The following is a 12,953-nucleotide window of genomic DNA, read 5'->3' on the forward strand; positions in this document are numbered from 1 at the left end:
ACACTAAGATCAGAATCAATCTCACGGTAAGCATCTATAGTGCCCGATGTGGTTGAAGAATCGTCATACACTAAGATCAGAATCAATCTCACGGTAAGCATCTATAGTACCCGATGTGGTTGGAGAATCGTCTACACTAAGATCATAATCAATCTCACGGTAAGCGTCTATAGTACCCGATGTAGTTGAAGAATCGTCATACACAAAGATCAGAATCAATCTCACGGTAAGCTTCTATAGTACCCGATGTAGTTGAAGAATCGTCTACACCACGAACAGAATCAATCTCACGGTAAACGTCTATAGTACCCCATGTGGTTGAAGAATCGTCATACACTAAGATCAGAATCAATCTCACGGTAAGCGACTATAGTACCCGATGTGGTTGAAGAATCGTCATACACTAAGATCAGAATCAATCTCACGGTAAGCATCTATAGTGCCCGATGTGGTTGAAGAATCGTCATACACTAAGATCAGAATCAATCTCACGGTAAGCATCTATAGTACCCGATGTGGTTGGAGAATCGTCTACACTAAGATCATAATCAATCTCACGGTAAGCGTCTATAGTACCCGATGTAGTTGAAGAATCGTCATACACAAAGATCAGAATCAATCTCACGGTAAGCTTCTATAGTACCCGATGTAGTTGAAGAATCGTCTACACCACGAACAGAATCAATCTCACGGTAAACGTCTATAGTACCCCATGTGGTTGAAGAATCGGCATACACTAAAATAAGAATCAATCTCACGGTAAGCATCTATAGTACCCGATGTGGTTGAAGAATCGTCTACACTAAGATCAGAATCAATCTCACGGTAAGCGTCTATAGTACCCGATGTGGTTGAAGAATCGTCTTACACCAAGATCAGAATCAATCTCACGGTAGGTTTCTATAGTACCATATGTGGTTGAAGAATCGTCTACACCAAGATCAGAATCAATCTCACGGTAGGTTTCTATAGTACCAGATGTGGTTGAAGAATCGTCTACACTAAGATCAGAATCAATCTCACGGTAAGCGTCTATAGTACCCGATGTGGTTGAAGAATCGTCATACACTAAGATCAGAATCAATCTCACGGTAAGCGTCTATAGTACCCGATGTGGTTGAAGAATCGTCTACACTAACATCAGAATATATATCACGGTAAGCGTCTATAGTACTCGATGTGGTTGAAGAATCGTCTACACTAAGATCAGAATCAATCTCACGGTAAGCGTCTATAGTACCCGATGTGGTTGAAGAATCGTCTACACTAATCTATAGTACTCAGTAAGATCAGAATCAATCTCACGGTATAGTACCCGATGTGGTTGAAGAATCGTCTACACTAAGATCAGAATCAATCTCACGGTAAGCGTCTATAGTACCCGATGTGGTTGAAGAATCGTCTACACCAAGATCAGAATCAATCTCAGTACTCGATGGTTGAAGAATCGTCTACACTAAGATCAGAATCAATCGATGTGGTTCGGTAAGCGAATCAATCCCACGGTAAGCGTCTATAGTACCCGATGTGGTTGAAGAATCGTCTACACCAAGATCAGAATCAATCTCACGGTAGGTTTCTATAGATGTGGTTGAAGAATCGTCTACACTAAGATCAGAATCAATCTCACGGTAAGCGTCTATAGTACCCGATGTGGTTGAAGAATCAATCTCTGTAGTACACGATGTGGTTGAAGATCAGAATCAATCTCACGGTAGGCGTCTATAGTACCCGATGTGGTTGAAGAATCGTACACAAAGATCAGAATCAATCTCACGGTAAGGTTCTATAGTACCCGATGTGGTTGAAGAATCGTCTACACCAAGATCAGAATCAATCTCACGGTAAGCGTCTATAGTACCCGTATGTGGTTGAAGAATCGTCTACACCAAGATCAGAATCAATCTCACGGTAGGTTTCTATAGTACCCATATACCCGATGGTTGAAGAATCGTCTACACTAAGATCAGAATCAATCTCACGGTAAGCATCTATAGTACCCGATGTGGTTGAAGAATCGTCATACACCAAGATCAGAATCAATCTCACGGTAAGTCTATAGTCTATGTGGTTGAAGAATCGTCTACACCAAGATCAGAATCAATCTCACGGTAGGTTTCTATAGTACCCGATGTGGTTGAAGAATCGTCTACACCAAGATCAGAATCAATCTCACGGTAAGATCAGTCTCACGGTAAGCGTCTATAGTACCATATGTGGTTGAAGAATCGTCATACACTAAGATCTCAATCTCATAGTAGAAGTAATCGTCTATACACCAAGATGTGGTTGAAGAATCAATCTACCCGATGTGGTTGAAGAATCGTCACCAAGATCAGAATCAATCTCACGGTAGGTTTCTATAGTACCCAATCTGGTTGAAGAATCGTCTACACCAAGATCAGAATCAATCTCACGGTAGGTTTCTATAGTACCATATGTGGTTGGAGAATCGTCTACACTAAGATCAGAATCAATCTCACGGTAAGCGTCTATAGTACTCGATGTGGTTGAAGAATCGTCTACACTAAGATCAGAATCAATCTCACGGTAAGCGTCTATAGTACCCGATGTGGTTGAAGAATCGTCTACACTAAGATCAGAATCTATCTCACGGTAAGCGTCTATAGTACCCGATGTGGTTGAAGAATCGTCTACACTAAGATCAGAATCAATCTCACGGTAAGCGTCTATAGTACCCGATGTGGTTGAAGAATCGTCTACACTAAGATCAGAATCAATCTCACGGTAAGCGTCTGTAGTACCCGATGTGGTTGAAGAATCGTCATACACAAAGATCAGAATCAATCTCACGGTAAGCGTCTATAGTACCCGATGTGGTTGAAGAATCGTCTACACAAAGATCAGAATCAATCTCACGCTAAGCATCTGTAGTACCCGATGTGGTTGAAGAATCGTCTTACACCAAGATCAGAATCAATCTCACGGTAGGTTTCTATAGTACCCAATCTGGTTGAAGAATCGTCTACACTAAGATCAGAATCAATCTCACGTTAAGCATCTGTAGTACTCGATGTGGTTGAAGAATCGTCATACACAAAGATCAGAATCAATCTCACGGTAAGCTTCTATGTGGTTGAAGAATCGTCTACACCAAGATCAGAATCAATCTCATGGTAGGTTTCTATAGTACCCAATCTGGTTGAAGAATCGTCTACACTAAGATCAGAATCAATCTCACGCTAAGCATCTGTACTACCCGATGTGGTTGAAGAATCGTCATACACTAAGATCAGAATCAATCTCACGGTAAGCATCTATAGTACCCGATGTGGTTGGAGAATCGTCTACACTAAGATCAGAATCAATCTCACGGTAAGCGTCTATAGTACCCGATATGGTTGAAGAATCGTCATACACAAAGATCAGAATCAATCTCACGGTAAGCTTCTATGTGGTTGAAGAATCGTCTACACCAAGATCAGAATCAATCTCATGGTAGGTTTCTATAGTACCCAATCTGGTTGAAGAATCGTCTACACTAAGATCAGAATCAATCTCACGTAAGCTTCTATAGTACCCAATCTGGTTGAAGAATCGTCTACACTAAGATCAGAATCAATCTCACTAAGCATCTGTACTACCCGATGTGGTTGAAGAATCGTCATACACTAAGATCAGAATCAATCTCACGGTAAGCATCTATAGTACCCGATGTGGTTGAAGAATCGTCTACACTAAGATCAGAATCAATCTCACGGTAAGCATCTATAGTACCCGATGTGGTTGAAGAATCGTCATACACTAAGATCAGAATCAATCTCACGGTAAGCGTCTATAGTACCCGATGTGGTTGAAGAATCGTCTACACCAAGATCAGAATCAATCTCACGGTAAGCGTCTATAGTACCCGATGTGGTTGAAGAATCGTCTTACACTAAGATCAGAATCAATCTCACGGTAAGCTTCTGTGTGTGGTTGAAGAATCGTCATACACTAAGATCAGAATCAATCTCACGGTAAGCGTCTATAGTACCCGATGTGGTTGAAGAATCGTCTACACTAAGATCAGAATCAATCTCACGGTAAGCGTCTATAGTACCCGATGTGGTTGAAGAATCGTCTACACTAAGATCAGAATCAATCTCACGGTAATGTGGTTGAAGAATCGTCTACTAGTACTCCGGTCTATAGTACTCGATGTGGTTGGAGAATCGTCTACACTAAGATCAGAATCAATCTCACGGTAAGCGTCTATAGTACCCGGTGTGGTTGAAGAATCGTCATACACTAAGATCAGAATCAATCTCGCGGTAAGCTTCTATGTGGTTGAAGAATCGTCTACACCAAGATCAGAATCAATCTCACGGTAATATTCTATAGTACCCGATGTGGTTGAGGAATCGTCTACACCAAGATCAGAATCAATCTCACGGTAAGTTTCTATAGTACCCGATGTGGTTGGAGAATCGTCATACACTAAGATCAGAATCAATCTCACGGTAATATTCTATAGGACCCGATGTGGTTGGAGAATCGTCTACACTAAGAGTAGAATCAATCTCACGGTAATATTCTATAGTACCCGATGTGGTTGAAGAATCGTTATATACCAAGATCAGAATTAATCTCACGGTACCATTTGTGACATTGTTTGTGTTTTTAGGTGTGAGACGATCCGACATATGTTTCGTTTCATTGTCCCGCTCCATAGTTATTCCAGGCCCTAGTGTTTGTTTGTGGTGTCTGGAGTGAGGTAGGTTGTAGGGTCGGCAATCCCCACCTCCACTTTTTGCCTCACCCACCTTCACTCTTTGCCTCACCCACCTTCACTCTTTGCCTCACCCACCTTCACTCTTTGCCTCACCCACCTTCACTCTTTGCCTCACCCACCTTCACTCTTTGCCTCACCCACCTTCACTCTTTGCCTCACCCACCTTCACTCTTTCCCTCACCCACCTTCACTCTTTCCCTCACCTACCTTCACTTTGCCTCACCCATCTTCACTCTTTCCCTCACCTACTCCCAATCTTTGATTTTCCCCACCCCAACTCTTTGATTCCCCAATCCTTACTCTTTACCTTCTCCGCTGTTTGCGTGGGGTTTTTCCTGAACGAATGTAATGCTGTACGACTGATGTATCAAAGACCGTGTGTTGAGTGGGCGTCACATAGTCACTTAAAAACCGTTAATGAGCATTCCTTCTTTGTTTTTGTTTTTGACCACTGGACTAACCAGGATTTTATATATTGGGGAGGGGGCAACCCATATTGGGGGGCTAACCCACACTATGTACGTATGTATGTATGTATGATTTTATATAATTTAATAGTTAAAAACAAAAACAAATTTGATTGTGGGGCATGACCCTCGTGCCCCCCCCCCCCCCCCCCCATCTCCAACGCCACTGAACATAACCAATGTTACTCTTCAGAAACTAAAGATAATGTAGACAATTCCCGAAAATTGCATTTTCACTCTTGAAAATATCACATCTCAACATTACCTGAAGATAAACACTTGCCTTGTAGAGTATGTTCAACATTTCCCGCTCTCCCCGCTCTCTCCCCGCTCTCTCCCCGCTCTCCCCGCTCTCCCCCGCTCTCTCCCCCCGCTCTCCCCGCTCTCTCCCCCCGCTCTCCCCGCTCTCCCCCGCTCTCTCCCCCCGCTCTCCCCCCGCTCTCTCCCCGCTCTCTCCCCCCGCTCTCCCCGCTCTCCCCCGCTCTCTCCCCCCGCTCTCCCCGCTCTCTCCCCGCTCTCTACCCCCGCTCTCCCCGCTCTCCCCGCTCTCTTTCCTCCGCTCTCTCCCCCCGCTCTCTCCCCCCGCTCTCTCCCCCCGCTCTCTCCCCGCTCTCCCCGCCTGAAAGAATGAGGACACTCCCCGAACGATTGTTTTTATGTAGCCTAACACGAAACGCTATATAATTTCTAGTAGTGTTCTGTCCGCATATTCGAATATTACCGCGGTAACGTGCTATTCGAAATTCGAATAGTATGTTCCAGTATTGGAATATCTGGAGTTTTTAGGTGGCATGAGAAAATGGCTCTAAATGAGATGAATAATGCGGCTCCTTTGAATTGTTAGATCGGTCGTACATTGCCTCGTGCATTCAGTCGGGAACATACAACGTCTCCAACTTCCTAATAGAGTATTAACAGTGTTGTTTGATGTGGCTGGCTGACACTGAGTTTTAAAAATGTATTTTCAATAATACGGTTCATCTACACAAACCAATGTCGATTTCAAATCGTATAAACAAGAATTAAAACAAAAACTCTGCTATCGATTCATACAACAGTGGTTTTTCGAATATTACAAACTCTTCTAAAGGCCATTTTATACATTATTAAAAAACGAAAGTTTACTTTGAAACCTATTTGACCAGATTATCCTACCGAAGTAGCATTGGCGTAGCCAGGATTTAATGGGGGGGGGGGGGGGGGCAACCCATATTGGGGGACCAACCCACACTATGTATGTATGTACTGATGTATGAAAATCTATATATTGTATTATGTCGAAGTTCACTGTTACATACAAAGATATTAACGCACTGGCGCAGGGGATAATTAAATCCTTTCTGGCCTCACAAATTGTCCCATGAAGTTGCTGGGACTAGAACCTGTGGCACCGAATCGCCTCCAAATTACAGACTATATATACAGTCAAACTTCAGTAACTTGATCCTGAAGGGGACGAGGAAATATTTCGAGTTCAGGGAGTTTGTGTTTTCGAAATTATTATAATTTATATATATGCGTGTGTGTATGGTATATATATATATATATCTGTGTGTGTGTGTGTGTGTGTGTGTGTGTGTGTGTGTGTGTGTGTGTGTGTGTGAGCGTGCGCGCGTATGTGTGTAAATGAAAACAAGAATAAAACCCCACATGCAATTCAAAACAAGAAAAAACAAATAAGAAAGAAAAACAAATTGTCCGGTGCCGTTGCATACAGACTGGATAATTAAACAGGATACGTCAAATTTAAGATTACCGCTCGAAACAGGTAGATGCATATGGTATAACATTGATAAAGAAAACATGCAATACTGATATTTGAAGTGAATACCATTATTTATTCAATTGTAAAAAATCAAAATAATGAAAGCATGAGAAGAAAATATACACCAAAATACTCTAAAACTAATACTAACGTTTTGAAAATGAAAGGTATTCTGTCTATGTGTAATGCACCATTATTTGAAAACCTTGATTAATGAAATTGTGAATTGTTTTTTTTTTTTTGCGCTTTTTAGAGACCGGGTATTTTCGTTAAGTACCAGGTGTTTGTTCAACTTCATTACAACTATAGATATTCCATGTTGATGCGTGTTCTTGTTAGGTTTGTTAACTATGTATTTCAATTGTCCTGTTGTAATGTGCCCAAGTGTTGTTAAATAAAACCACCCGAATACGTTGCGTCGGCAGTTCAAAGCACGTCAAAAACTCATTTAAGGTAGTATGCAATTGTATTTCATCTAGTACCACTGTGTCAGGTAACCTTGTGCTTGAAACATGTATGGAGTACCTGTAAAAATGGTACTCATATTTTGTGCGGAGCTAAGGTAGTCATAGACTGTACCTGTTATCTCTGAAATAAGCAGCTTGATCCCCATTTTTTCTTATTTACTTTAAGGGTGAGGGGGTGGTAGTATTTATATCCGTAGTGTATATGTCGATTGATACGCTGCAGGTAGGAGTTGTAGCCACATCTGTTACTATTGTCGTCTATGGGATTTTATTTGGTGGTTTACACCCTTAAAGCTGAACACTGTCAGTGTCAGATTGCTACATTTTATGGCTTAAAAAATTATAATAATTAAAAAAAACCTGAACTGAGTTTTTTTCATAATTTGATATTGATAATTCAGTAATACTACGCGAAAAGTCAAAATATATAGCTAGGTTAGCTACCAGTCACTACTGTATTATGATTTTTGTTTGGTTTCTGTCGTATCTTCGTTTTGGAGGTTATTCAAAACTCATTACACAGTTCAAACTATTAACAAACAACCGTTAGTTTGTCGAGTCAAACTCGTTAAGTTGTAGTCGAATATTCTCTCGTCATTTCCATCGAATAATCGAACACTATTTTCAGATCGAATACCGAACACTAATTTTCAGTTAAAGTTGTGCTTGATTTTTGTTTTATTTCCAGACGATGGAAGTGGATATTGACGACGCCACGTTCGCAAACATCACGAGTACGGATGACTGGCCGTATGCAATAGCCAGGGATTGCTATGCAATTCACTATAACGGAAACCCCTACTGTGGCGGGCCTAGGGGAACGTTCACGGTCAATACAACAAACACAGGTCTTGTTGTCAAGTCGACGGTACGTTGTTCTTGTGGGTCGACGGTACGTTGTTCTTGTGGGTCGACGGTACGTTGTTCTTGTGGGTCGAGTGCTTTTCTTTGCGTTTGTTGTTTTTAATCCGTCGACTTCTGTATCTAATCAAAACGAAATTCGATATAAAGAAGCGTACTGGGGCCATTTTGAATTATGTCCATCACACACACACTAATTCATTAATGGAAGTGAATGTATAACCATGTTCACGTCTCTCTTCCCACACCCACACACCCACACCCACCCCACCCCCAACAAATGTGACAGAGAAAACATGTTGGTCAGGTTTCAATGACTCTTCAAAGAGAAAATGTGAACACGATAGATTTAATCGGATTCTAAAACTAAAACGTGAACACGATAGATTTAATCGGATTCTAAGATTAAAACGTGAACATGATAGATTTAATCGGATGCTAAGATTAAAACGTTATGTTTAACAAAACCAGTAGCGATTTCGGCTATCGGATGTCAAAAATTTGGTAATTCTGACATATAGTGTTAGAAATAGGAAACCCGCCACATGTTTGTCCATTAGTAGCTAGAGATCTGTTATATACACCATCCCACAGACAGGATACAATATACCGCAATCTTTGATACACTTGTCATGGTGCATTGGCTAGAACGAGAAATATCTCAATAGACATCCGATAGCCGATGATTTATAAATCAATGTGCTCTAGTGGTGTCGTTAAACAAAACGAATTTTAAACGCAATTGACCCACGGACAGGAATCAGTCCGAGACAGACCGCGCATCAAGTGAATACTTTTCGACTGGGCTCCGTCCCATCCCGATTCTACGAATACTTTTCGACTGGGCTCCGTCCGATCCCGATTCTACGAATACTTTTCGACTGGGCTCCGTCCCATCCCGATTCAACAATTGCGTCCTAGTGACAATAAAGGTATTTCAGCTGTTTTATATTTCAGCTATTTGATATTTCAGCTATTTAATATTTCAGTCTTCTTCTTCTCCATTATTTTGTGTCAAGGATTATTCAGCAAGAAATGAGTGAACTGGATTTTGTTATTTTCTCGTACGTTAAATGTGTATATCTGGCTGCCCTGCTCTACAGAGCCTATCCATTTCCCTGGGAGACATAAACATCAGTTGAAACAAACGAACCACAGTATTGTTGGGTTTTTATTATTTCCTTGGGACACACAAACATCGGGTGAAATTAGCGTACCACAGTATTGTTTGGTTTTCTTTCATCAGGTGACCTGGAAAATATTTGGTTGGAAATCCTATCAGATCATTGATCGCATGCCTGGTGATTCGGTCATCAACCTGAACTGTGGAGGCTGGCCTGGAGGCTGTGCGCCAGGCGGACCTCTACTGCTAGAACTCAACCCAAACGAAGGTTTGTCCGCTTGTCTGCGTGTTTGTTAGGATATCTGTGTTTGTGGCTGGCTGATGGTTGTTTGAATATTAGGATGTCAGTGTCTGTGGCTGGCCGATGGTTGCCTGCATGTTAGGATGTCTGTGTTTGTGGCTGGTCGATGGCTGGCAGCATGTTAGGATGTCTGTGTTTGTGGCTGGTCGATGGCTGTCTGCATGTTAGGATCTCTGTGTTTGTGACTGGTCGATAGCTGTCTGCATGTTAGGATTTCTTTGTTTCTGGGTGGTCGATGGCTGTCTGCATGTTAGGACGTCTGTGTTTGTGGCTGGTCGATGGCTGGCTGCATGTTAGAATGTCTGTGTTTGTGGCTGGCCGATGGCTGTCTGCATGTTAGGATGTCTGTGTTTGTGGCTGGCCGATGGCTGTCTGCATGTTAGGATGTCTGTGTTTGTGACTGGCCGATAGCTGTCTGCATATTAGGATTTCTTTGTGTGTGGGTGGTCGATGGCTGTCTGCATGTTAGGACGTCTGTGTTTGTGGCTGGCCGATGGCTGTCTGCATGTTAGGATGTCTGTGTTTGTGGCTGGCCGATGACTGCATGTTAGGATGTCTGTGTTTGTGGCTGGCCGATGGCTGTCTGCATGTTAGGATCTCTGTGTTTGTGGCTGGCCGATGGCTGTCTGTCTGTTAGGATGTATGTTAGGATGTCTGTGTTTGTGGCTGCTCGATGGCTGTCTGCATGTTAGGATGTCTGTGTTTGTGGTTGGCCAATTGCTGGCAGCATGTTAGGATATCTGTGTTTGTGGCTGGTCGATGGTTGTCTGCCTGTTAGGATGTCTGTGTTTGTGGCTGGCCGATGGCTGTCTGCTTGTTAGGATGTCTGTGTTTGTGGCTGGCCGATGGCTGTCTGCATGTTAGGATCTCTGTGTTTGTGGCTGGCCGATGGCTGTCTGTCTGTTAGGATGTATGTTAGGATGTCTGTGTTTGTGGCTGCTCGATGGCTGTCTGCATGTTAGGATGTCTGTGTTTGTGGTTGGCCAATTGCTGGCAGCATGTTAGGATATCTGTGTTTGTGGCTGGTCGATGGTTGTCTGCCTGTTAGGATGTCTGTGTTTGTGGCTGGCCGATGGCTGTCTGCCTGTTAGGATGTCTGTGTTTGTGGCTGGCCGATGGCTGTCTGCATGTTAGGATGTCTGTGTTTGTGGCTGGTCGATGGTTGTCTGCCTGTTAGGATGTCTGTGTTTGTGGCTGGCCGATGGCTGTCTGCCTGTTAGGATGTCTGTGTTTGTGGCTGGCCGATGGCTGTCTGCATGTTAGGATGTCTGTGTTTGTGGCTGGTCGATGACTATCTGCATTCTAGGATGTCTGTGTTTGTGGCTGGCCGATGGCTGATTGTTTTAGCCTCCTCTCACCTTGCCTCCCTGGTCACTAGGTCGACTACGAAGGTCACTATGTCACTAGGTCGACTACGTAGGTATTACTTCGAGATAATGGTCTTCAATCGTAGTTGGACTGTCACGTGTATTTATAACAATGAAAACATACAGTATCATCAAGTGAATTTATAACAGTGACAACAATAAACTGCTATATAGCATCGTCATGTATACTTGTAACCATGGAGATCTATTATACAGCATCACGTGACTCATTCACGCTTTGTTTTCCTCTCTTTGCAGATTTACCAGAGGAGAGCGCATCGTATGCCAAGTGCTGACGTCTAAGCATGTTTATATCGGATTGGTTGTAATAGTATTCATAGAGATCGTCATCTCGATCATTGGCTGGTTGTAGCTGAACTACACACACTTGTAAACGCATACTCACGCCTCTTGCACGTGCGTTGTACAGAAAGACATTTCACTGCTGGTATGGAAATTATTTGTTCTGACGCGTGTAACGTAAGATACGTTATATGATACACCTATGTACACACATGCGCTTGTCGACATATAGCCACACAAAACGCAGTCCACTGTAGTGTTTGAGTGTTTATTTGACAGGGATGTAAAGTTAACGTTACTATGAGGGGACTATTTGACGCTGATATTACAGCCTGCGTATTACCGAGCAGATCTTCTCGTCTCCTTGCAATCTAATTAAAATTAGCTCCACTGGGTCTACCAGTAGATCTAACAACATTGCGTGGACCCCATGTCAGGTGACATTACATCTATAAATAACAATTTTAATATCAACCAGGTCAGGTCAGGTCATAGGGTTTTACGTGCACATTCAGAACAAGCTGTTGTAGCGCACGCCTGTCATGGCCGGTATTCCTTTGTCCGGTTCCTTATTAGAGTAGATGCTGGGCCATTAAATGGGGGCGGGTGCATTGTTATCATTAGTCAATGCACCCTGTGTACTGATGCGGTGTGTTTGTGAATCCTAGTTTCGTGTTAAGGTTGTACCTATTGTCCTAAGTCCCTATTCTAGTGAATCTCAACGGCCAATCAGGACCACCCCCTCCCCCTCTGTTTTTGTATAGCATTGAATACAATGACAGAAGGGGAGTTATACTAGCCTAGCTATCTAATTTGAAGGGCTTTACCCTTATAGTGTAGGTATTGGTTAAAAAGCCTATTGCTTGGCATACTTAATTTTATTACCAATGAATGAAACAATGATTACTCTCAGGAGTCAACTGTTAGTAGTTACAAATAGCATTCATCAACAATCGTACACTTGCACACCAATTTTTCAATTGTTAGTAGGAGGGAGTGGTACCTGAACTAGAAAAAAAGAATTATTATTACTACGTGATTTCTTATTGGTATCAGACAATAATATCTTATTAATATCTTATTAAGTAAGCTTACTTGGGGTCTTGTCTGGTTGTCTGGGTAGTTGGTTTATCGGATATCAACCAATTACACTTCGCCTTTTATAGCGTTATTCGGGAGCATACAAATTCTGAAAATATCGGGCGAGACTATTTATGTAATACGCGAACTTGTTGGTCTATTGAATATTGAAAAAACAGGGGGAAAAGTGCAGAAATAAACTCTGGATTGTATACTAGTATAAATAGATTTTATGGCTATACCATCGCGTTTTGGGGGGGTTTTTTCGTCTTGAAATGAATTTTATGTAAACTTTTATATTGCAATTAGTTTCCGGCATACTTCGTAATTCACCCGAATCATTTCGTATACCTTCGGCATAATCCCGAAGGTTTTCAAATTCTTTTCAAGTCACTGGCATGATTTTGCAAGTAAGGTTTTGATTGGTCGAATGAAAGGTCAACTGAACATGAGCTCCAACGGGCTGTTGTTAGATCCACATGTA

At 42.2% G+C, this 12,953-nt stretch overlaps 2 protein-coding genes across 2 annotated transcripts; one reads left to right on the forward strand and one right to left on the reverse strand.

Annotated features, from left to right (window-relative positions):
- Positions 1–63: 63 nt before the first annotated feature.
- Positions 64–7,265, reverse strand: LOC121381806 (serine-rich adhesin for platelets-like). Its single transcript, XM_041511163.1, has 8 exons — positions 7,245–7,265; positions 5,468–5,821; positions 4,112–4,282; positions 3,247–3,411; positions 2,307–2,823; positions 1,523–1,672; positions 825–1,068; positions 64–136 (listed from the first exon to the last, which is right to left on the reverse strand). The coding sequence occupies exons 1-8, from the start codon at positions 7,263–7,265 to the stop codon at positions 64–66; spliced, it is 1,695 nt and encodes a 564-aa protein (XP_041367097.1).
- A 214-nt stretch (positions 7,266–7,479) lies between these two features.
- LOC121381807 lies at positions 7,480–12,621 on the forward strand. The gene is made up of 4 exons (XM_041511164.1): positions 7,480–7,503; positions 8,123–8,302; positions 9,542–9,686; positions 11,345–12,621. Exons 1-4 carry the CDS (start codon positions 7,480–7,482, stop codon positions 11,380–11,382), a joined length of 387 nt encoding a protein of 128 aa, XP_041367098.1. The 3' UTR covers positions 11,383–12,621.
- The last annotated feature ends 332 nt before the right edge of the window (positions 12,622–12,953 follow it).

The sequence above is a fragment of the Gigantopelta aegis genome, chromosome 9 (assembly GCF_016097555.1).
Source record: "Gigantopelta aegis isolate Gae_Host chromosome 9, Gae_host_genome, whole genome shotgun sequence".
Classification (NCBI taxonomy): Eukaryota; Metazoa; Mollusca; class Gastropoda; order Neomphalida; family Peltospiridae; genus Gigantopelta; species Gigantopelta aegis.